The 25,934-nt window shown below is 39.0% G+C and overlaps 1 protein-coding gene across 4 annotated transcripts in view; it reads left to right on the forward strand.

The window, feature by feature from the left end:
* The window catches only part of MYO1B (myosin IB), a 182,268-nt gene that overhangs the window by 66,871 nt on the left and 89,463 nt on the right, over window positions 1-25,934 (forward strand). For all 4 annotated transcript variants that reach the window (XM_087435510.1, XM_087435512.1, XM_087435513.1 and 1 more), the window contains one exon: window positions 20,738-20,832. In XM_087435510.1, the coding sequence (XP_087291636.1) occupies window positions 20,738-20,832 (95 nt within the window). The remainder of the gene's footprint in view (window positions 1-20,737; window positions 20,833-25,934) is intronic.

Here is a 25,934-nt window from a genome sequence, read left to right on the forward strand (position 1 = left end):
GTCTTCCTCAGCAAAAAGAGGAGGATTAGCGTGGATGTTAGCTCAGGGCTGATCTTCCTCACAAAAAAAAAAAAAAAGAATCTTCAGGCTAGTTGGGAGGAGAGGGGAATGGCTTCATAAACAGGTCATTTTAATACAATAGTGTACTTGTAATGACAAGGAATAAGGTGGAAACTCAAAAAGTTGGTGGATTCAGAGATTCTGAAGATGCCACTTGTGTTGAGTCTTGAAGAAGAAATTCTAGAAAGAGGTGATTGCTGTAGTATAAATAACTGGCTATATAGAAGATAAAGCACACAACCAGTTATGGCCCAGTGAACCAGGATGATGGGAAGGGGAAATGGTGTTGGAGTTGAGATGATAGCTACATGTAGAACTTTTTTTCTCTTTAAATAAAACAGTCAAATGCCAGTCTGCTTGATCATTGGGAGGATTGAAGGCTTATGAAGGTTACTCTAAATAAAAGGAGAGTTTGGGATGAGGGCATTACTTAGAATTACAAGCTTATGTGTCTGGAAAAATTGCCATCTTGCATTTTTAGTCACCAACTGGAAAAAATTTTCAGTCTTATTAAATATGCCTAAATGCGTATGTCTATAAATGCAATGTTTTAATGAATGAGTGGTAAATGACTGAATGTTGAAATGACTTGTAAGTGTAAACAGATGTTAACTCGTTATGTTTTATGTCAGAACCTCTAGTGGCTCTTGGTGATGGATCATAATGTTATTCAGGAGGAGGAACGTTTGATACACAGCATACTGATTTTCAGCCGTTATTGGCTTCTACAAAGGATGCGCTCTCCTTTGGATATGATGCCCTCCTCTTGGGATATTAGTGTTCAATGTCTGGGTGCATGGGTAGTCAGCTTGAGGTCTGAAAAGAGTATCCTCAGTTACGTTAGGAACATCCTAAGCCTTATAGATGGTTTAGCCTCGTTCCACAAAAATTTAGCAGTAGAGGAATAAGTTAGAATATATATGTTTTCTACTAATCTTTATCCTTCAGTCCACCTCAACAGCAGAAAATTAGACAGCACCTGGAGGGAGGGAGATTTGCTGGTGTGCACCATGGACATTTATCTTTGGGAAACACATGCAGGCCTACTCAGGTTGGCTGCTGAAGCCCGTAGATTGCTGCCGGAGGAGTCCATTTCCACTTTTGTCTTCTGTATTTTCATGAAGCATGGGTCACTAAAGGCTCTTGAATGTTTCTTCAGGAATTGCTAGTTTTTAAGCCATTGCTTTGCTTGCTTTCAAAAGACATATTCTCACACTCACATAACCTACCTCACATTCCGTCCTACAGCAGTTGCTCCTGCCTCTATCTGTATTTATTCTATCTAGACATTGTCTTGGCCATCATTAATAGCAGAGGCTTATACATAATTTGCTTATGTGAATAGCATTATGGATAAAAACAACAATATTCAAAATGGCAGAATCCCGTTCGAGATCAGAGAAATGTATTAAAGAAAAATGTTACTGAAGTATAAAGATGTTGAGACATCAATTATAAAATGAACACATGTAGCTATTTAAGATTATGTGATGTGGGTGAGTCATTGCTATCTGGTTACTCATTACCTGGAATGTGGTTATAAGGAAGAAGGAAGTGTGGAAATGTGTATGGGGGTTTACTGGGCATCGTTCCTAAAACAAAGAGAAATGTATAATGTGTATAATGTATAATGCTTTGAACATTTGCTTCCTTTTCATAATGTAACATAATTTTTGTTATAATAGTATGATATCTATGATTGTGAATGCCATACATTGTCTTGCAGGCATAGATAAGGTAGCATAAATGAATCTTAAAACTTGAAAATCTTTGTCATTTTCTATATTTAGGGACTTAAACTTTTCTTTGGTGTTTGTGTATATCGTGTATATCTGGCATTGTTGTTGAATAGAACTTATAGGATTAAAATCAGTCCTAAGTGAAAATTTTGGCTGTGAAAATAGAGAGGTTGAGTTTGAATAAATTTATAGCTACTGATCAGTTGGTTGTAAGCCCTCCTTCACTTGGCTTCTTCGTGCCTATTTCGCTGTTTCTTTCATTTCTGCTGCTTTCCAGGCACCCCGGCCTCATCTTCTGTTACACTCACTCCACTCTTCTCCACATATTCAAATCCTACTCATGTTTACAGATGCATCTGGGGTACACCTACCTTTTGAAGCCTCTTCCCAAAAGGCCACTTGGTGGCCCTAACATGTATTTTCCATAGCATTCATCATGTCACAATTATACAGTACTTTGTTGTATACTGTCATATATTTCATTAATTGTTCCCTGTTGAAGTATTGGACTTACACAAGAGTAAGCATCTTTTGAGCAGGGACTATGCATTATATTTACTTTGTTGCCTCAAGATCAGTGGTCTTAAAAGCTGTCCAGTATGTTTGCTTATCTATAGTTAACTTCAAGTCGTACCATCCTGATATATTGTGTACATTATAAAACATACACAAGAATAGGAAACTTCAGGGCCGGCCCCATGGCTTAGCGGTTAGGTGCGCGCGCTCTGCTGCTGGCAGCCCAGGTTCGGATTCCGGGCGTGCACCGACGCACCACTTCTCTGGCCATGCTGAGGCCACGTCCCACATACAGCAACTAGAAGGATGTGCAGCTATGACATACAACTATCTACTGGGGCTTTGGGGGGAAAAAAAAAGTAAATAAAATTAAAAAAAAAAAAGAAATGAAGAAATCATTTAAAAAATGATGAATAAAGTCATAAATAGAAGTTCTAATATTTTATATCCATCCTCCATGGCGCATCTTGGCCATGCCCTGGGATGCCCACACCTCACTCTGGAGGCCTGGTATTGGGTACATGTTAGGGACTCAGGAAATATTTATTTTTAGCCTTCAGCTATTCCATGCTAGTTGCTAACAAATTTCCCACCTGTCCTAAATGAAACTCAAAGTTATAGTCTAAGTATGTTTGAGATCTAGTTAGGGAATATAAGGGATGTACAGTATTAGTCAGAATAAGGTAGGTTATGCTTGGGCAATAAGCCTTCGCATCTCAAGATATAATACAGTGAAGGTTTGTTCTCACTGATGGCCCAGTCTGATGGGGGTCAGATGGCTTTACTCAGAGGCTTTCCTCCAAGTGGTGACTCATGTCCAAGCTGCTTCTGTCTTGTAGTTATAACAACTGGAACACATGGCCTTTAAGGTTTCTGTGGAAGGTGAAGAGAAAGCACGGTCAGGCCTTATTCGTTGGCCAGTGCGCAGTCACATGGGCCCAACCTAACTGCAAAGGAGGCTGGGAAGTACAGTCTTCCCATGTACGGGGAAAGGGGAAAATGGAATGGGATTTAGTCAATATGTTGCATGGCCTCCTGTTTGCTAGGTTCATCTGTTCATTTCAGTAGGGTTGCTACTATTTGATACTTCAACTCATGGGTACCATGTAAAGCAGGCCTCTGCAAGAATTTAAACATGAGTTCAGTAGTATAACTTAGAAGGAAAATAAATCCTCTTAAAGTACTTTCAAATATTTTTCCCTTGTAATGGCTGTAATCATGGTGCATTTCCACATTTCCATTTTAATCTTATTTGAATACATTTTAAACTACAAAAGTAAAACTGTTCACTCATTTTTCATGGTTCTGTTACTATTCCTTTTCTTTCACACTGCTGTTCAGCACAGAGACATGTGACTTACTGGCTTATTATGAACAAAGGCTTTTAGTAGTGTCACATTTTGTTGCTATTGTTTATAGAAGTAGTAATATGTGAATATTGGAAGATGTGTCTAAATGATTTGATTGTTTATGGCAATAGATCTGTCTTTAGTCCAATTCCTATGTTATTGATTTTCATAAAATCAATGTTTATTGCAAGTTTTAGAAGAGTAGACACTAAGCTCATCTATATTAATTCACATATTCATCTATTGGGAATTGTGGCAAAATGATTCTAACCAGCTTTGAAACTTAAGCCAGTGCAGTGTTAATTTTTTTGGATTCAACTCTTCCCAGATGGGTGATGAATAAGTAAAAATCAATTTCCCCTACACTGGGGAGTTTGAGTTGTGTTTAAGGACAACTGTAATTAAATTCTTTTTACAAATATACATGTAGTCAAAGGTGGAAGATGAAGAAATATTAAAATTTTAGAAATGATTACAGAAGAATTCTAATGTTACTTCTGACCAATAAATTTTAATTTTAAGGCAATAATCTTAATTTTCATGGTGGGAAAACAAAACCCATCCCTTCAAACCCAATAAATAATGTCACTCTCTATTTTCATCTTATATAATGTAGATGATATATTACTTTTGAATTCTACTTCCAAATTTATACTAGTCATTCTCTTGTTAATTTTGGTAATGATCAAATCCTTTGCAAAAATGCTTACAATGTATCCTTTACATGCTTTTCTTGCATCCTCTTAATCTGGGAAAAATGTACTTGTTTTTTCATAAATAGTTTTAAAAAGCAAGTTTCAGTTTATACATTTCTATGCATTTATTTTAAAAAAGCTGATTATCTTCTTGTGCATATATATCTTATTTTCCCTACAACACAGGATCCTCTTTCGGGGATAGACTAAATTTTCTGTTTTCTTTGAATGGTACAAGAGTACCAAATTGAGTATCTTGCTTATTGTCGCTATCAATATTTGTAGATTGATGTACCCAAAAGTATGATTAAAAATCATTGTCAACCAGCTGTTTGAAGGCATTAAATAAAGCATAAAGTAGTATGATGGTTAAAATAGGATCCTGTTTAACCATTAAGCCAGATGTACACTTGCATATTGAGGGTTTTGTCTCTCTGTTCTCTCTGCCTGGAATACCCCAGCCCCCCACCTGTGTATGTGTCTGTCTATCTCTCTGTGTATCTCCACATGTCCTTCTCCCTCACTTCCTTCAAGTGTTTGCTCAAATGTCACCTTCTTAGTGGGTCCTTCCATTGTTATACTTTCCAACAATTGCTGCCTGCTCCCTTTTTCTGCCCTGCACTCACTATTCCTTGTGCCTGCTTTATTTCTCTCTTTTCACCACTTTCCAGCATATACTGTATTTTACTTGTTTTCTTTATTGCGTGCCTTCCCCTCCATCCCACCCCTAGAATGCCAGGTCCATGTTCACTGCTGTGTTCCCAGTGCCTAGAACAGTGGGTGGCACATATTAGACAGTCTTGTAATATCAGTTAAGTAGATTAAATAAACTTTTAATCACATGTTCAAAAATACCTGTTGTTCTAGGAATTCATATCAAAAGATAAAGCCAAATTGTAAAGACTTTGCTTGGGTATCTTAGCTTGATATTTAATGACTTCTGCAAAAAAGAAAAACAGAAAAATTTCAAGTGGTATAATATAATTTTTAAAATATAGGCAACAACTCCTTTAGTTATTCATAATAGGGGACAGAAAACTAAATGAAAGTTATCCAAGTATGAGATGGGAATGTATACTGACAGTGTTACAGCTAAATATCCACAAATTAACTCATGCTGTCAATACAGTTATTGGTGGGTGTTTAAGTTGTGAATGTCAACAAAGAATTTGTGAATGGGAAATATTTGATTCTAAGGTTCCTTTCAAATCTAAAATTCTATGGGTATATGATTCTCCTGTTTAAGAAATGTGTGGTGTATTTTAGGGAAAAAAATCATTGGAAATTTTCTTTTAGTGTTAGTGAATGAAAGGTTTGCTTCAGTTGTCTAGAATAACTAGGTTATGGCTTATGTAGGCCATTTCATTCTTTAGAGTTTCTAAACTAGAGTTCATAGTCTAAATTAGAGTAATTAAGGTTAGTTAACATATCTAGATTTGAAGCCTGGTTTTGCTCTTTTCCAACTTCATTGTCAACTGGGTGCTTTTGACAGAAACTCCTCTGTCAACTTGGAGATGTAACTGAAAAGCCTTAGTTACATTACAATGAAGGCAGATATTTTCCAATTCTCTTTATAGAGATGACTCTCAAGAAATAAGTCTTAACTCTTTTTGAGTTACTGGTGACCAAGATCTGTCTTATTTACACTGGAGATCTTAGTGAATGGAACAATACATTTTCATAAGCGTATGCTTCCTTTTCAGTATCTGCACAAAAGCATTTAAGGAAGGAATCCTCTTGGAATTGGCAAGAAAGGAGAAGAAAATGGGAGTTTTACAGAAGAGTTGGGGAGGTTTGAGATTGTTGAGTGATGGATTAGGGAATAAAGCATAGAATTAGGAATGCACAGATAATTTGAATAGATACAGAATCCATGCCAACAGTCATGCTATTTCAATAACATGGGGTAGGGCAATAGCCTTTTGAAGTTTCTCTTGTCTCAGTGTTGCTACAATTTTTAAATTGTAGTCTTTTTATTCTGGTAAACCTATGTCTGTCTGCTTTCACACTGAAGATTTTCTTAGATTTGTGATAGTTTTGAATGTTAGAGTTTTAAGTGAATAAATGAAAATTTTCTGAGAAATTGCCTTTCTTAGCTATGCTTATAAGGGGGCTCATATATTTTGGGGCAAATCTATCTATCCAGCTACCTACCTACCTATCCATCCATCCATCCATCATCTCTCCTTCCCCCTAAAAACAAAGAACTGTACCTGTATGCACGGATTTTAGTCATACCAGTTGCATCATTTGGTATTTTATAGTCCAAAAATGTGTGAAGAATATGAGTGGGAGCTAATTATTATGTCCTCTCACATTGAAAATTGACTGGAGGCAGCGTACTATTTTACAGTCAATATTATAAAATGAATAGCTTTTTAAAGGTCAGAGCAAAGGAAACAGAAAATAAATGAGAGCCGAGCGAAAGTTAATACCATGATGTCCTCTCTGGTTACTGAACTTGGATTTTTCATTTCCTGGTAGTCAAAACAACAAGGGAAATAACGATCAGTGACAAAATTATTTTTGCACATAAGATCAAAGCACGTGAGTTGCTCAAGAGAAGCAAAGTTTTCCTTACCAGTTAGGTTTAAAAGAGATTTCTCTTATGGGACTTAGGACTTGAAGGATGTCATCTCGAGCAACACCTCCCAAAATTCACTGCGGAAAATAGAGGTAGTGAGTTTTATATAGCTTCTTTTTATGCCACTTCACGAAGTGGAGGCAGAGGACATAACGCCAAAGCACAGGTTAGCAAAAGCCAAGTCTGTACAACGTATAAGTCAGTGGTTGTCCTCCTGGGATACTCAGTAGAACCACGGCAGAATGTGATCAGAATCTGTGGAGTGTGGGCGGGGGGGGAGGGGAGGGGTAAAGGAGGCATCTGCTCCTAGGTGCCTCCAGTGTGCATCAAAGGTTAGAACCCCTGGTACAAGCACCCGGCTTATTGATGGTTTGCCTTGATTTAGGAGCACAAGGAATAGGTAGATTACAGTTACTCCTTCAGGTGATACTTCATGGCGGTTCTGTTTGTTCCTTTATTTGTTTTCTGTTTTTTCATAACTGGGCTTTGAATTAAGGGTGGTCTGCAGACAATTGGAGGTTGTATTCTCTGGAAAGGGCCCAGAGTACACATGCTCTTGTCAATAAAAACAGAGCCTTAATTTTAAAATCCACTGAATAATAGGTTGGGCTGTCATCATTTTATGAAAATTGAGGAAGCAAACCAAGACCTGTTTGAATAGATGGCCCCCTCCTCTCTGTAGAGATGTGGAGCATGAGACGTGACAAAGCGAAGATTCTCTAGACTGGAACTAATTTATGATGGTGATTAGGCAACTGTGTAGGGTATAAGGATGGTTCCAGTCTGTGGGCCTAGGGAGTTATTGCGGAGATGGGTATTTTCTCAGTCAGTAGGTATTTGAAGTACACATATTTGGAGAGAGCAGGCATACGTGTGTGTGTGAACGTGCATGTGTGTGTGGTTTCTTTTTTTTAACCTTAAGCAATAAGGTTAGGAACCATAGAATATTTTTAGGAATTGAGATTCCCTATTTGAACGGCTGTTTATACAAATTGAAGAGACGTCTTCCAATAAGTGTTCATAGTTCTGAAACCTCCTGAGAAATGTGGCTTCATTCCAAATCTTTGTAGATTTTCTTCTCTGTCACTGAGCCTGCTGTTGGCATATAGAAAGCTCTGGCGAGGGTCATTTGGCATCCTTCTAGGGCATGTCACTAAATTGATTAGACTCAACAGCATGTCAGATTTCAGTGGTGAGAAAGACACATGGGAGAGGAGCAGAGGGTTGTTACTATAGCTTTTCTAGATAGTCTCCTAACCAGTTTAAGTTATAAAGATTTAATGTGTGAAGTCTTTGAAGATTTATTGGTTTATTCATCTAAGAAAAATTTTGAGTGCCCTGCCCCTGCAAATCCCAGTAATTTTCTTTGTGCAGAAAATCTGCTCTGAAGAACATAAATTCCAGAACGGTGAAACTCCAGGCCTTCTTCCAGGGAGAGGTCCTTTGCCTGGAGGGGCAGAATGGGATTGTGATTTGTGACTCTTTTAAGAGGCCATGGTGGAGGGAGAGCTTTGAACTTGAGGATCTGGAGAGCAGAGACAAGCCTCGTTTTCAACTTCACGCCCTCTGATGCTGGGCACAGTTTCTGGCAGTTGTAGGCACTCGGTAGATATTGGCTGCAGAATTCGAGAAGAAAGTTAGGATAAACATGATAATTTGCTCAAGGGGGATCTAGAGAAGTGACTATACATATTTTGGAGAAGAGAGATCATATCAGCTGGGGCTCTAGGAAGGATGAGAGCAAGATATTCTCATCAGCCAGCTCTGCAGATGAGTAATAGCTTTTGTGTCTTAGTTCAAGAACTAGCAAGGTCCTAGAATGTTACTGGTGCAAATATAATCACACTTTGCCTTTCTAAAGCAGAAGATTTTAGATGATCAGTTGCCTATGTCTTCAAATAGAATCTATATAGACTAGCATTAGGGAGAACTGCTGAATACTAAGTGATCACCTAAATGAAGAATTTCAGATAGGGAGTATAAAATAGAGTCCCATTTCTCTTTAACTTTCTTCTTTGAATATTTTAAATCCATACAGCTCTTTCTTTGTAAACGTATGAATGTGCATTTACATATGCTTACTTGAATAACATTTCCTTTGATTTCTCCTTTACTTGGTTATTTACAAGTAGTTGGTAAACAAACATAGACTTTGAAAATGCCATGCATTAGTTTTGTCAATTTCTTGCATGAAGAGGAGAAAAGACTGTGTTAAGATTCATTCTACAGATTTATTCTGAGCATCTACTGTGTGTTAGGCACTGAGATTCCCGGGTGAGTCATAATTCCTGCTCTCAAGGGAGAGAAACTGTAAGCAGAACAGTCTCCAGAAAGTTAAGATACTGTGTGCTAAGGGTATAATAGATGTATAAATGGGGTTTCATAGGTGTACAGGCAAGGCGCTCCTAGAACAAGGGGAGACATCGGGGAGCTTCCAAGAGAAGAGGGTGTCTGGTGAGGACATTGGGGCAGAGAGGGTACCGGGGGGAGATGACCCGGGAAGAATAGGCAGACCAGCTCCTGGGAAGGGCTTGCTTGCTTTATAATCTGTACCACACTCATGAGAAATAAAGCTCGTGGAGACTGGATTCTGTGTGAGTAGCCTGCCTGATTTTGACCTCTCTGGGTAATCAGGAACCAGTCTGGATTTACGTGAAGGAAGTTCAGGATTTTGTGTTGAAGATATAAGCTTCTCTTGAGTTTATATCCTGTAATAAAAACATATCCTACTCTGCATAGCTCCCAAGGCCCCAGTGTCTGTGTCCAGAGTGCCTCGGGGCATGGTCTGTTCTCATCCAGGGCCCTTGCCCCTGCCCTGCTGATCTGGAGGCTTGTTCCTGGCTTTCAGGACTTGATTTGTAGTTTCTCAAAGTTTGGTCTTTAAGGACAAAGGACTTTATCAGAGATAATAAATCCTGACTGCCTGCAGATCCGAGAGTTTCTTTCTCTCACATACATATGTGATCTGCTATGTGATATTTCAACACAGTCATTTTCTTGTGGCCACTTTGCAGACGTAGTGACATGGCTTAAAAAACTTGAAAGCCGTTGAAAAATGTTTGAGTGCTCTCTATTTGGGTTCCTTTTGGAGCTGTGCTCTCCACATGATGGAATGATGCAGGAGTTGTTTCAGGCCTCTTGTGAGTGTCAGGGCGCTTTCTGTGTGTCAGCATTAAATCTTCCTTTAGCAGTAGGAGTAGCTCAGAGCTCTGCTGTTCTATCATCTTCCTAAAGCCATGGGCCAGGCTCTGCCAGAGCAGTCAAGAGCCAGGAAGCTTGTCAAGGAGGGCGTGGCCTGTTAGAATTTTTGAAGGAGGAGGGTTGCAGGGAAGCCAGCCTGCAGGACGAGTGGCATATGGTATTTTTGGTTTACCCATTCTTATGTGGCCACTTTGAAGCCATTTTTTTATAGGCAGACATTTTAGCATTCTTTTTTTTTTTTAATGTAAAAATAGTAAGCAACTACTGTGCAGAATAGACCTCCTGGCGTCTTGAGCCTTCCTAACCTTATCCTTGAGGGCCCTTCCCTAGGGTGGGGACCAGGACTGGGGAGCTGGAGGGCGTGGGAGTGAGAACCCTTGGGAAGACACAGGCAGATAAGGAGTGGTCATCCTTTGTTGACCGCACTTGGTCCTCTCAGAGAGCGCTGTCAATCACTGCAGCTTGGGGCCTGCTCTTTCTCTGAGGGGCTTCTATCCCAGTGGTCTGGTTTGCAATCCTCTGATTTCCCCCCATTAATCACTGAGTTTCTTTAAAATTAAGACATGGATTTCGCTGTGTAATAATGGAACTTCTTTGTTTTCTGTTTGGAAATCTAGAGGAAGGGTTTCTGCATTTGTCTGTGTCCTGAATTTGCAAACCTTATTTGAATAGGTACATATGAAACCCTGGTGTGTGTAGGGGAGGGTGGCCTCTGGGCCACATGAGGATCATTTCAGTTCAGTCCGACTGCCTAGGAAATCCGCAGTCGTGCTGCCAACATTTCTCTCTGGTGCCTAAGCAAAATAGAGCATTATACTTAAAATCAGACTACTCCATAGAACCATGGTTTTGGAGACAGAAATGATATAACCTTGCTTTGAGTTCTAACAAATTTGGGGAAAAAACTTTGTTAGAGAAACACATAAAAGCAAGAAGTTAAATCTGGCTGCAGTGAAGACAGAATTAGGAATGGAGACAGAGTTATGGTAATGAAAAGGTAACATATTTTGATAGCATTGTGTCAGGAGGTTTGTGCAAGTGTCCTGCTTGGGTATAGAGAACCCCTTTAAGAGTTACTGAAGCTCGGGCCAGAAATGGGGAACTCGTCTAAGGCAGTAAAAAATTGGTGATGGAGAAGAGAGGAAGGGGCGGGTGGATTTGAAAGGTATTGGGGCCCTCGATGAAAGAGAAGAAGCAAAACTAAAATTTTTTTTCTGGTACCAGTATCCCTCTCATGCTTTAGGGGAAGTTTTTTTGTTGTTTTGTGGCTTTTTTTTTTTAGTAAGCCACGTAGACCGAAGGACTTGTCCTCAAATGACTAAATTATTTTCTAGTTAGATAGTATGTGATTTCTCTAGACTGGGCACCCAAGGGTAGGGATGATGTCCTTTGTATTCTACTGAACACTCTCCCTGGCACATAGAATATGTATTGAATCAATGAATACTGAATTCTCTTAAAATTATTTCCTAAATGGTTCCTCCCTTACGGTATCATGATATGAATTTAGCTAATAACGAAGAAGTCTCGTTATTATTATTATTTTGCCAATTCATTTTCCTTTCTCCACAATAATATGTGCAAACCTAGACATTCCATTGTATACATACAGTGGTCTTTGTGTGTACATGTGTGCATATATCTGTAATCAGGCATCTTATTAATATTTATTGATTTCATTGAATTTTGTATCCGCTCTATGAAGTGAAGGCAGGTCTTGTTCTCCAAAACATGAACAGGTTTGTAACTTTGGTTCTGGAAGGTAAACATGCAGATTTAGCCCCAGCTGGCCTTTCAGACCTTTGCTGAGCCCCTGCTCCGTTTCAGACATTGTACGGGGCGCTCTAGAAACATCCCCTGCCCAGCCCCGTAAGGCTTGAAGCACAGACCGAAGCTTGAAGAAGTTGATTACTTTCCACCACTGACCACCCTTCTCCTCTGTGTGTTTTTTTTTCTTTCTTTTTTTAAATAAACCAAAGCAGTGTGTACTTCGGGTTCCCATCCAGATGCCATCTCCACCCGATGCCTCTGTGACAGCTGCAGCCAGATTTATCTGCACTTCTTCAGTACGTGGTGCCGCCCAGGGTCCCCAGCACAGTGTCTTCTATTGTGGACAAGCGTCCCTCTCTCTCTCCTCCCATGGGAAGCTGGGACCCCACTTCCTTGCATCTTGTGTTTGTAGCAGGCATTCAGGGGCTGTCCAATTTGGTGCAGAGTGGTTTCCCTTTGAATGTTAGAAACATGAAAGATTCACTTTACTGAACAGTCTGCTATTTGGGATGTGGATTTGAAGTACCTTAGATCGGAATGTGTTTCAAAGTTAGGCGAAGAAAAAGACACACAAAGTGGCGTACGAGGAGGCACTTTTTTAGGCTTTAATTCAGTAGAGAACGTCTATCTGAAAAATCACTTAGCGTGTTGAGAACTTGAAATCATTCTGTTTACATTAAAGAGTAAAAACATTAAGTCCTGAGGATAATTAGGAAGGTCTTTGAAGTAACTTCTCTTGGGATAAGTGTTTCCAGGATTTAGTTGCCTGTAATAAAGTGATAAAAACTGACTATGAAATTAATTGAAATAATAAATTATTAATAATGAAATAAATTAATTTCGCCCCCAAATTTGGAAACAGTTATGCTGGGTATTTGTTTAAATTGTATTTACCTTGAGCAGGAAAGGCTATTCTTGTGGACTGTAACTGTGTAATTATTTTTACGAGAGTCAGGTAATAAAAATGATTGTTAATATTCTTTTGTTAAAAGTGATACTAAAAATACTTCAAGGGCTTATTGAATTTGAATTAAGAGGCTGATTCCTTATTTGTTTTTTCCCCCAAATCAGGTGTGTTTTGTTAATTTCTGGACAGGGGAAATAACATAATTTCCTCCTTATTCTCTGTGTCCTCGCAGCCTCTGTCCTTGTATATGCCTTGGGATTCAGATTTTACAGCTTTCCATAACATGCCTCTCTCAGGAAGTCATTTTTTCCTTTTCTGAATGTCTTTAGGAGATTGCTGATGTGTTAATTACCTTCTCCCACCCCCTTTCTTGAGGGACTTAAGTGTCTTTCCTGTTAGATTTTAAGCCTCTAGAGGATCATCGTTCTCAGAACCCACACAGTGAGTACCATACCTCTCATCTCATGGTGCCCATGAACTACAGTGCTTCTCATCTCATGGGTGCCTGTGAACTCCCTGGGAACCCCACCCTTGTGGATGGTCTCCTCTACCCTCCACATACTCTTCCATCTTAGTAGTTAGGGGATTGACTCAACATGGTAGAACCATCCCCACTGTATTAATTCATGATAAGGATAAGGATAAGGCCTCACAGCAGCAAAGACTGATGAAGTGGAATTAGCCTCTTTGCTTTTGACTGCTTGTCAAGCCCAAAGCAGGATGCCGCCCCTGTAGAGGGCTTTCCCGCATGGTGTCTCGTGCTGAGGGCACCATTTTCAGGAGGAAGTCCTCAGCAGCACAAGGGATTACTGCTAAATTCCAAAGAGCAGCTTCCAGGCCCTGAAGACAGATGTTTCCTCCTCACTGCTTTCATATCTTAAGTCCAGTCCTTTTCCTTCCTGGCGTAATTTAGTCTCTCTAGCCCTCTTATCTGCTTCCTAATGCATGTCTCCAGTACCTGGTTTTTCCAATCCACCTTTGAAAAAGAGTCACCCTGGGGCCCAGTGCACCTTCCATATCAGTCTCCAGTAGAAGGAAGGTGTTGACTCTGTCAAGTGACTTTCAGCCAGCTGGCCCTGGACTGGGTAGACTTGAGGAACTCCATTATGATTTTGATAATGATTAGGCCCATGGGGTTGGAAGACTTTGGATGTGCCCCAAAGCTGCTTCATCACAAGAGGATTATAGATAAAATTTCTAAAATCTTGAAAGAAGACTACCCCTTAAGTATTCTTTGCTGTTTATTTTGGATTATATTCCGTAACTAGCATGTAAACTTGAAATAAAGAGCTTTGCTTATAAATTCTAGTACTGAAGTAGAAGAGTTTCTTGTCTAATTACAGAGGGATTTCTCTTCTTTCTTAAAATGTTTATAACACATGTGAACCATTTTATATACACAAAACATTCGAATACTGTGATTTTTGTCCCCTTAGTGGTTACATTTGACAGACAAGATAAAAAAATATTTTTGAGTGACCCATTAAAAAATAATGAGACGTAGTGTATATTGAGGTTGACACAGGCAATCTATGAAATTTCACAAAAATACTGTGGAATCTGTTTTTTGGAAACCAATGTAATTCTAAAGGAAGAAACTTTTTGTGCCTATTTGTCCTGTCCTATTTTAAAGCCTGTTGTTTGAACTTTAATGCTTTACTGTTGTCACTTCAGAATAGATGTCATCTTAAAGTGACTCAACTTTGATGAGATTATTTCTGTTTGTAGCTAATAGAAACAAACCTTTTCCAATCATGTAGCCAAAAGAAAGCAATGTGCCTACTTATGTATAGGAGTATTGATAAAATATTCTTAGAAAAATGATTGTAGTTCATTTTTTAAGTCTCACCTGCACTCTGCCATATGTCATCCCCATGGCATAGCAGCCTTCTTATATTGAGTTGGTAACTAGGGACGTCTTTGACTTTAGATGTGTAAAGAGAAAAGGTACAATGCAGGGTTTTTGTTTTTTTTTTTAGCCATTTTTTTCCCTGGTATATTTTTTTCCATCTTATTTCCTTTCAGCCTTTGTCTTCATATTTTAAATGTGACTCCTGTAGACAGCATATAATTGGGTTTTGCTTTTATATCCATTCTAACATTCTCTCCCTTTGAATTGGAGTATTTTGTCCATTAACATTTAATGTAATTATTGATATGATTGAATTTAAGTCTACCACTTAATAATTTATTTTCTGTTTGTCCCCTGTATGTTTATTCCTCTTTTCCTGCTCTTTTATGGATTATTTGATTTTTTTTTTTAGAATTTTATTTTAATTTTTTAGTTAGTTATTTTGTAGCTCTGTGTGTTATTATTTTAATGGTTGTTCTAGGTATTATAATATACATCCTTAAAATTTCAGGATCCATGTAGAGGTATATTGTACCACTTTATGTAAAAATATGGAAATTTTGGAACCATTAGGTCCATTTACCGTCCATCTCCCCCCAGTCCTGTTCTTTAAGTTTGTTTTCATATTCTTTCCTTTTTACTTCACAGTGTACATTTTGCCCAATGCTCTTTATTTTGAAGAGGGGCTTGCTTTTGTTCTCTGTTTTCTCTTGTTCTGAGGCTTGGATTGTTAGGAATGTTACCAGTGTTGTGGTAGGAGGGTATAACTGTATTGTTGTAGATATATTCATTTACCGTGCTTGTACCGGCATAGGACAAGAATGCAATAAAGCTTTCCAAGATAAAATTTATTTGTAACAAATAACTATAAATTATAGACCTATTTTCCCTGAACTTTTCCCTTAAGATGTGATAGGATGAATGTCTGGTGAAAGGGCATAATGCTGATTTAACAAGGTGATATTTTTCAAGCGGGTGGATGTTTTCTGAATTAACAATATGAGACAATTATAGATGTACCGATACCTGCATAGTATTTTACAAGGAAGGGCAGCATTGTGCCTCTCCTCAAAAACAAACAAGTGAAGAAACAAAAAAACTCTCAAGGTTTTTGTGCAAAACACACCACACGTAATTCCTTTTCTCCTTTTCCTTCTCTTCTATGTCTTTCTTGTGGACTATCCTCAGTCCTTGATCGGGTTCAATATGAAGTTAGAAATTGGTGGAACACTTGGGGTTTAGGAATTTTTTAAAAAACATTTATTTTTTTGTTACTTAGTTTTAGAAACATCCAGTTTTTAGGGCTGAACCAGAGCTAGAAAGTAAAGAAATAGTTGAGATTTGTAGATCTTGATTGTAGAGGAAAATTTTGAGACTGAGCTATTTTAAGAGGGTTAAATTCAGAAGCAGAATTTCCCTAGTGTGATTTGAAAGTATTCTAAGAATAAGGATTGAATGAAAGGGGATAATCCATTTTGAGAACATTTGAAGAAAAAGACATGAAATAAAAGGTAGAAACAATTATCTAAGTTCAAGAAAGTTTCCTAAGACAGATTTTGTTCTATTAAACACTTTGGTTAATGGAACTGACAAACTAAAAGTCCTCAGAATGGCTCAGACTGTTGTAGAGAATGATTTCTCAAGCAACTCAGTAGGGGAGAGAGCCAGAGAGACTGGAAAATGGGGGTCTACTTGGAAGATCATAAGCTTTCGGTGGTGGTGTTGATGTATTTGGTGTCACAACATCTTTCCTGCTTTGCATTGTAGGTGAAATAAACTTAGAAAGGAAACGGCGGGGTGGAGGGCCTGGAGTTTTGGCCAAAGAAGCCCTGCGATTGCCCCTGATGGCCGTGAAAGCAGAACCACTGTAGAGGGTAACATTCTGAGTAGAAATAAGATGGAGGAGGAACATAAATACCAGCTGGATAATTTTGAACATGCAACCCAACATTCCGCCCTGACAGAAAATAATAGATGAGCCCCAAACCAAACTTCTAAAACCTAAAAGCAATAGATACAGCTGTTTGGGAACATGCAATGAACAACATACTTGGTGTTGGGAAAGTTTAGCTCTCAATGAGCAGTCCTTTAGCTGATCTGGAAATGAAGGGGAGACTTGCATTCAGACGTCAAGACCGTCTCTATTCTTAGAGCCCAAGTATAGGGCAGAAGAAGTGGATAAAACCATGCTCTTGATGTGGTGGGATAAAAACCATGCTTGCGCCTTACGTTATCGTCATTATATTGTAATAAACCGTTCATTTTTGCGTGTGGTGAATAACAATGCTGACATGCTCACAAAATAATGCAAAGCATATGGGTCACAACTGTTTTTAAGTAAAAACTTCTCTAAAGATTTATTTAGGTTTCCTAATTATGGAGTGGTTGGGAAGACTGGCATGTGGTTTCAGTTTATAGTTGTAAATGTTGGCTTTGGTGATGGGGACATGCTCATGTTGCCAAAGGGAAAGAGAACAAGATTGGGAGGAGGGCTTGCGTCCTTCAGAGCCCGCCCTTTTGCCCTTTTTAAAAAAAATCAAGTCAATATCTGTGTTTTTGTGAAATAAGTATGATGCCATTTATACTGTGCTTGAGATGGGTGTGCCAGTAGTTCAGGCCAGTTTTCCCAGTGCTTAAGTACTTAACTGGTAAATTTTCATGGTAGTTTGAAATCAATGGCTCTCTAGAGTCCTAAAAGAATAGCTATCCCTTTTAGCCTTTATCTTATATTAAAATATACTCTTCATAGATGAATCAAGCCCAGTTTTGGGGGACAGCAGTTAAGTATTTCTGTCTGGACAGACAAGAAAATAATAAGCTTTTTTTTTTTTTTTTTTTTTAAGGTGTTTTGACTTGAAATAAACCCCTGGCAGGGTCATTTGGTGATCTTCCAAAGCCTCGTGTGTGTGTGTGTGTATGTGTGTGTGTGTGTGTGTGTACACATATACGTGCACATACACAATCATATATGGTTATTCATGTTAGGAGGGATTTTGCATTATTTGGGATCTAGGAATAGTGTAATATATATAAATTGCAATCCTAGGAGCACGGGAAAAGGCCTGTGTTAACTACTCCATGAAGAGGTCGGTGAATATGTATGGTTGGAAAAATTCGCTTGTGTTTTCTGCAGTGTGCTTCCCTGCGTTTCTTGCCAGTGATGATAATGATAGTGGCATCTCTGAACTATTGTCTGGAGGTGGAAGGAGTGGGAGGGGAGGAAGGCTAATAAGAAATCTAAGCATTGCTTTCCTTCCCTGCATGAAGGTCATAGAAGAAATGAATTTCCTGTTTACCGTTCTTAATGGAGCTCACTCCAGTAGTGACTTGGTCAGTACTTGGAGAGAATCCCCTCATTCATTCCTTCATAATTTGGTATTGATGATGTCTTATATTTATAGCTCTGTGGATGGCACAAAGATTAGATAGAAAGAAAGGCTGTGCCCTAGAGGAGCTTACACTCTGCCAGGGGATAAGAAGATATGTACATAGCTGATTATAATACAGAAAGAGTTTGGATATTTATTCAGGGTTTTATCCCTTTTAAAGCACTTTTATACACTTTTATTTAATCTTCTAAGGTCAAGTACGTGGTTTCATTCTCTGTTTTGTGCATGAAGACACCAGAGTTGGTCCAGGGTAAGTGACTTGCTTGAGCTCACGTAGGTAGTGAAGTTGTGGATCTGGGGCGCAGGGAATCCTATCCAGGATGTCTTCTGCTCCATATTCGCTGTTTTTCCACCATCCCCGGTATGCAGTGGTGCACACAAGGGGACGCTTGTTTCCACCTGGGGATCAGGGAACACGAGAGAAGGACGAGGCCCCTGCGTGACCCTGGAGGGTGAGCAAGGCGCTGGTTACATAGGAAATGGCTGAGAGGGCCATTTCCATTTGAGGGAGAAGATGACTTCCTGGGCAGAAAGAGATGTGTGGACACTGTTCACAGAAACAAGCTAAAGCAACGTGTTACTCAGAAAAGTCCTTTGCGCGAGATACTTCCATTATTTTTTCTCTCGTTTTCTGCTATTCATACATTCATTCAACAAATGGATTTAGAGTATACTTGTTATGTGCAAGGCACTGGATTCTTTGATGTGATGTTTACAAGAGAAGGCTCGTGGTGCCTCTCTTTGAGGGTCTCACAGTAGTCCAGCTGGAAGATGAGATCACAAATAATCATAAGATTATGTGACAAGAAGAACATGATACACAGTATTTCTGGGTTCAAGTTATGACTGTTCGAAGAAAGAGATCATGGGTATCTCATGTCACCTCTCAGTCTCAGTTGGATCATTTTTTTTTAAGGAGGCTAACATTTACTTCATAGGGCTGTTTAAGGGTTAAATCTGATGATGAATATGAGGACACCTCACTCAGCTCCTGGCACATTGAAGTTGCTCAGCAAACGTTGGTATTAACAGCTCGATACATTTCTGAGGAAAAGCCAAGGTCCTTGATTGAAAGGCCCTCTGTGGTCTGGTCGTTCAAATGTAAACTCTTTCTGTATCCCAGCCGTTCACCAGACTCCTTGCCCCCAAACTGGTCTCTCCCATATGCACCTTTGTGGCCTGTGACCTGTCCAAGATGCAGAGGTGGTGTATCCCAGTGGTCAGAGCAGGGGTCAGTTCTGGCTCTGCTGTGTCATACTGGCAGTGTTACCTCAGTAAGTTATAGCTTCACTTTTTTGCCACAGTTTTATCCTCTGTAAATGGGATTAATAATATTTTATTCTTAGTTGTTTTATTGTGATATTTAAAATGACTAAATATGAAGGGCTTGCAGGCAGTGCTGGTACAGGGTCAAAGTTGCTGTTTTTAGCTGTAATTACTATCTGATGACCGTCTCAGCGTGCCACTCCCCTGCTTACAGGCCTGTAGCGTGGCTCCCCATCATCTCTATTCTTCATCTGTTTCTGCACATTTATCTCCGTAGCTCGTGACTCATCTGTCCCTTCCTTATGCTTTGCCTTCCAGCAACGTGAAACTGCTCATAACCCTGTCACCCCTCCTCTGGGATATTTTGGCCTTTGTTTTTGCCTAAAAGCCCTTTGTCTTGGTAATGAATTCTTTAGGACTGGTTTTTCCACCTCTTAAGATTCTCCAACTCCATTCGCTACTGCCTTGAATTCCCTGTCTTCTTCTGCAATGTTTTGCACGGATCTTTGTCCTTCCACTTGCCTTTTTTCTATTTGTATCTCTCTCCTCTACTTTTGACTGAGAACTCAAGAAAGAAGGGCTGAGTCTTAATTATCTTTACATTCCCAGCATGTTCTTGACACATGGTAGACTCTGAATAAGTATTGGTTAACTGAATTAGAAGAGAAACATAACCTATATTAAATACATTGTCATGTGTCAAGATTATTTTTCAATTAGCAAGAAAGGGCAAAATTCACCTTATTAGTGAATTGCGAGGAGGGGAAGGTCGACATGAGGACTGGCCCGGCCTTACTAGTTAGGGGCCCTTGGTCGTCATAGGGTGCAGTGGGGACCTGGGGGGCCAGGACTGGACAGGAACCCTGGCAAACCCAGAGAGCCATTTGCCTCTGGTGGACCCGGCAGTCACAGTCAATTGTGAAGGCAGTGGTTCTGTATTTATCTTAGTGATGGTGATATCAGCTGTTTGGTATTTGATACCGTTTCTCTAATGTTTGAAAAGATTTTTTCCCTCATTGTTTTGAAACTCTAGTATAGTGTCCAGAAAATCTCAATATTATCCTGTTGTGGACATGTGATGTAACATTTTCTCCCTGGTTCCCTGAATTGCCTAGGTTTTAACAAAGGGAGCGATAAATATAGCATGTGGGTTAAATAAAGCATCTCTTTAGAATACAGTAAATCAGTGCCGTTTTGGTTAATTGAGAATGCATGGGAAAGGGGAACATGGGCCACAAAGGATGGATGGGCTTATTTATTTATTTTCAGAATTTGAGGGAAATAAATGTGATGTCTCGGCTTTCTATCTAAAGCATCTCAGTGGCCCTTTAAAGGGCCTGCAGTTACGTGTGATAAACACACAACAGTGAGCTCAATTCTAAGGACTTTTTCCCCATTATCCCCTGCAGCTTTGCCCTGTCTGATGAAGCATACAGATCCCTACGTGATCAAGATAAAGACCAGTGTATTCTCATTACTGGGGAGAGCGGAGCAGGAAAAACAGGTAAGACCACCACCGGACTTTCTCCCCTAGAAGGTAAATGCTGCACAGAATGACAGAATGAGGATCGCAGAGAGGGCAGCTGGGGCCTCGTTAGCATGAAGCTGCACAGGGCCACTGTGAGGGCTCCTTTGCGGGAGGCTACTGATTAGGGTCACGGAATGTTCTCTGGGAAGGACTTACCTCATCTCTCACATGAAGAAACAGGACCTATGAAAGGGATTCCAACCAATGTGGGAGTCTGTTTCTGGATTCTAGACTTTTCTAGTGCAGTCCCTAATATTTCAAGGTCTTGTACCTTTCCTCCAAGACGCCAAGGTCAGTGAGGTCTTCCCACTTCCCTAAGGAATGCCAAATTATTTGAACGTTGGGAGGTCACAATCACAACTTACCTCTCCCAAAACGTGAGAGAAGGCACCAGGAAGATGCTGAATTTCACTCTAGAGAAGTCTTGCTCTGAAGCCTAAAGAATTGAGATTTTTGTATATGTTTCTAGATGGGCTGGGAACTTCTCCATAAAACAAACCCCCAAATGGAGGGATTATGCGTTTTTTCTTGTGGTTTTAATAAGAGCAATTTGTATGATTGATGGACTTGAGTGAGAAAGCGATTTTACACGTGGTGTCCAGCTACATGGAAAAGATTCGAAATAACTGCCCTCTGAGTCCAAACTTAGGTCAGAACTGCTGTTGTCAGTGGGTATCTTTGATCGAATTGACGAGAGCGTGAAGGAGGAGGATGGTGAGAGAGATGGTATTTTCATAACCGTTTCATCTGTAAAATGTTCTTGTTTTATAGATAAGACTCTGATAATTGGTAATTTCTGCTAGTTTGCCAAAGTGGGATTTAAACATTTCCACTTTGCTTGGCTATTTAGATATCAGGTTAAAAACTTTGATTCCCTGAAGACCAAGGGAAGAAAATCCCCCATGGATGTTTCAGCCAACTGACTGAATCCATTTTGTTCATGAGCTCTTAGTAAGATTTGTGCCTTTAAAGTCTCACTATCTGCTTTGAAATGACTTTTCCTTCTATACCTGTGCTTCCTCCACTTTCTTTAGGAGTAACTGTTCCCTATCCCCCAATGTAGCTGAAGAAAGAATGGTTAGATAAGTGTGTCCAGGTCCCTTCCTAGAGCCCTTTGGAGACAAAGCACACTGTTTCCTTGTCAGGTTGTGCAGGTTCTAGGCTCTAGATGGGCAGAAATGGAGGGCAAAGGACTGGAATGTGAGTATCTAAAGTAACAGAAAGCATAGTCTCATATAGTTGGAAGGGATTTTAGTTATAGACCATCTAGTGTAGAGTCCTCCCCAGGGACAGCCAAACTCCTTCTTTTTTAGTGACAGAGGGCTCACTGCTTCGTAAGGCGGTCTGCTGAATTCATTATACAGGTTTGGCTAACAAAAGTTCTTCCTTACCTCGAGTTTAATTCTGCCTCTACCAGTTGGTCCTAACTCTGCAGTATGGAACCTTACCAAATTAGTCTACTTTCCCTTCTCCAGGACAATTACTTAGTTATTTGAAGTGTCATCCATCATATCTTCCTAGGGCTAAAAATCTCTTTTCCCTCAAAAATTTCTTGTATGGTATACATTCATTTATTCATTCATCCAGGAAATACCTGGATAATAATTCCTGAGTACCTATTAGGTGAAAGATACTGTACTAGGTACTAGTGATGCATTGGTAAGCCAGACACCATCCCAGTCCTTATTAAGTTTATAGACCAGTAGAGGAGATAAACAATAGCTCTACACTATATGTTTACATACATCTAAATGTATGCATGTATACATGCAATTAATACACAAAACTCTTAAGTGTGGTAAAGGAAAAGTACATTATAAGAGTGCTTATAAGAACATGTAACAGGAGGATTGAATCTCATCCCCAAATTCCTCACTGTCATGGTCATATTATTCTGGAATCATCCCAGTTTATCAATATGCTTCATAAAATTACATCCCAAGAAGTTAACAGAATACTTCAAGTTTGGTCCTGGTTGTGGTGGAACTATTATCCCTCTTAATGTGGATACTAGGCTTCTATTAACATAGCATATGTATTGACTCATATTGGTCTTTTTGTCAAGCAAGATGTTATAGGTTTTTTTGTACATTAACTTCTGTTAGGTCAGATCTTCTCAATCCAGTATTGTTCGACAAAGTTATTTTAAGCTTACTTGTAGAATCTTTTATTTATTTTTATTAGTTTTAGACCATTGTTGTAGCCTCTTGAGAAACTGACAAATTCTGATTCTGTCCCCTCCCATAGAAGCACTGCCATGTCTTTGGGTAATAGTAATAGTAGCTAAATTGAGCACTTACCATGTGTCGGGCGTTATGTTTAGCATATTACATGTATGAGTATTCCTCTTATCTCCATTCTTATGATGGGGAAATGGAGCCACAGAAAGGTTAACCAACTTGCCCAAACTTATGCAGTGAGCAAGTGGCAGAGCTGGGCTTGTGAACACAGGTGGTATATATAGCTCTAGAGTCCCCACTTGTCTTAGTCAGCTCAGGCTGCTATGACAAAATACCATAGACTGGGTGACTTAAACAACAGACATTTTATTTCTCATAGTTCAAGAGCCTGGGAAGTTCAAGGTCAAGGCATCTGCTGATTTTTGGTTCCTGGTGAGTGCCTTCTTTCTGAGTGAGGTACTCCTTATAATCCCACCCCTGGAATATATCTCACGCCAAGCTGTTTTTTCCTTTTCTTAGTGTCCACATGGAGACTCTAGTCCAAGCCATCAATCATTGTTTCCTTTGAGGACTATTTGTCACAATGTCCAACAGGTCTCTCTCTTTCCCCTAATGCCTGCTTACAATCCCTTTTCACAGACACCAGAATGATCTGTGAAAATGAAAACTGGATCAAACCCTTGACCTGTTTAAATATTTTTTTCAAGCTTTATTGAAATATAATTGACATATAACTTTGTGCAAATTTAAGGTGTACAATGAGATGATTTGATATATATATACATTGTGAAATGATTACCACAATAAGGTTAGTGAGTACATCCATCAACTCACATAGTTAGTTAACCCCCCGCCCCCGCTTTTTTGTGGTGAGAACTTCTAAGATCTACTCTCTCAGCAACTTTTAAGTGTACAATACGGTGTTAACTATAGTCACCATGCTGTATATTACATCCCCATAACTTCTTCATCTTATAACTGGAAGTTTGTACCCTTTGACCTCCATCACCTATTCCCCTCCTCCAACTACCAGTCTACTCTCTGTTTCTATGAATTTGAGTTTTTTTAGGTTCTATATGTAAGTGAGATCATACAACATTTGTCTTATTCTGTCTGACGTATTTCAGTTGGTATAATGCCCTCAAGTTTCATCTGTGTTGTCATAAATGGCAGGATTCCCTCCCTTTTTATGGCTGTATAATGTTCCATTGTGTATATACCCCACATTTTCTTTATTCATCCATCAGCAGACACTTAGTTTGTTTCCAAGTCTTGGCTATTGTAAATAGTGCTGCAATGAACTCGGGAGTACAGATATCTCTTCTAGATAATGATTTCATTTGCTTCAGATACATATCCAAAAGTGGGATTGCTGGGTTATATGAAAGTTTTGGAGCCTTTGAGGAACCTCCATACTGTTTTCCGTAGTGGCTGTACCAGTTTACATTCCCACCAACAGTGCACAAGTATTCTCTTTTCTCCACATCCTTGCCACCATTTGTTATCGCTTGTTTTTTTGGGTAATTAATAGCCATTCTGACAGGTGTGAGGTGGTATTTCATTGTGGTTTTCAATTGCATTTCCTTAATGATTAGTGAGGTAAGCACCTCTTCATTTACCTATTGGCCATTTGAATGTCTTCTTTGGGAATATGTCTAATCAGGTCCTTTGCCTATTTTTTAATTGGATTTTTTTTTTTGCTATTGAGTTGTATAAGTTCTTATATATTTTAGATATTAATCCCTTATCCAAATATATGATTGCATATGTTTTCTCCCATTTTGTAGGTTGCTTTTTTGTTTTGTTAATCTTCTTTTTGCTATGCAGAAGCTTTTTAGTTTAATGTAGTCCCACTTGTTTATTTTTGTTGTTGTTGTTTGTGTTTTGGGTGTCATATCCAAAACCAATGTCATATGAAGACCAATGTCAAAGAGCTTTCTCCCTATTTTTTCTTCTAGGAGTTTTACAGTTTCAGTTCTTATATTTAAGTCTTTAATACATTGTGAGTTAATTTTTGTGAGTGGTATAAGATAGGGGTTCAGTTTCATTCTCTTATATGTGAATATCCAGTTTTCCCAACACCATTTATTAAAAAGACTCTTTTCCCCATTGAGTATTCTTAGCAACCTTGTCACATATTAGGTGACTGTATGTGCATGGGTTTATTTCTGGGCTCTTGATTCTGTTCCATTGGTGTGTGTGTCTGTTTTTATTCCAGTACCATATTGTTTTGATTTCTATAGCTTTGTAGCGTAGTTTGAATCAGGAAGTGTGATGCTTCCAGCTTTGTTCTTCTTTCTCAAGATTGCTTTAGCTGTTTGGGGTCTTTTGTGCTTCTATGTGAATTTTAGGATTGTTTGTTCTATTTCTGTGAAAAATGCTATTGGAGTTTTGATGGGGATTGCATTGAATCTATAGATTTGGATAGTATGGACATTTTAACAATATTTATTCTCCCTGTCCATGAACACGAGCTATTTTTCCATTTATTTGTGTCACTTAAATTTCTTTTATCAATGTCTTATAGTTTTCGGTGTACGGATCTTTCACCTCCTTGGTTAAGTTTATTCCTAAGTATTTTGTTGTTTTTGATGGTATTATTAATGGGATACTGTCTTATTTTTTTTCAGATAGTTTATTGTTAGTATAAAAAAGCACTACTGATTTCTGTATGTTGATTTTGTCCCTGCAACTTTATTGAATTTGATTATTAGTTCTAACAGTTTTTTCAGTGGAGTCTTTAGGGTTTTCTATATATAGTCATGCATTGCTTAACGACGGGGATATGTTTTGAGAAATGTGTTGTTAGATGATTTCATCATTGTGCAAACATCATAGAGTATACTTATACAAACCTAAATGGTATAGCCTACTGCACACTAGGCTATATGGTACTAA

The sequence above is a fragment of the Ceratotherium simum genome, chromosome 9, assembly GCF_057802395.1.
Source record: "Ceratotherium simum simum isolate JZ-2026a chromosome 9, ASM5780239v1, whole genome shotgun sequence".
Lineage (NCBI taxonomy): Eukaryota > Metazoa > Chordata > Mammalia > Perissodactyla > Rhinocerotidae > Ceratotherium > Ceratotherium simum.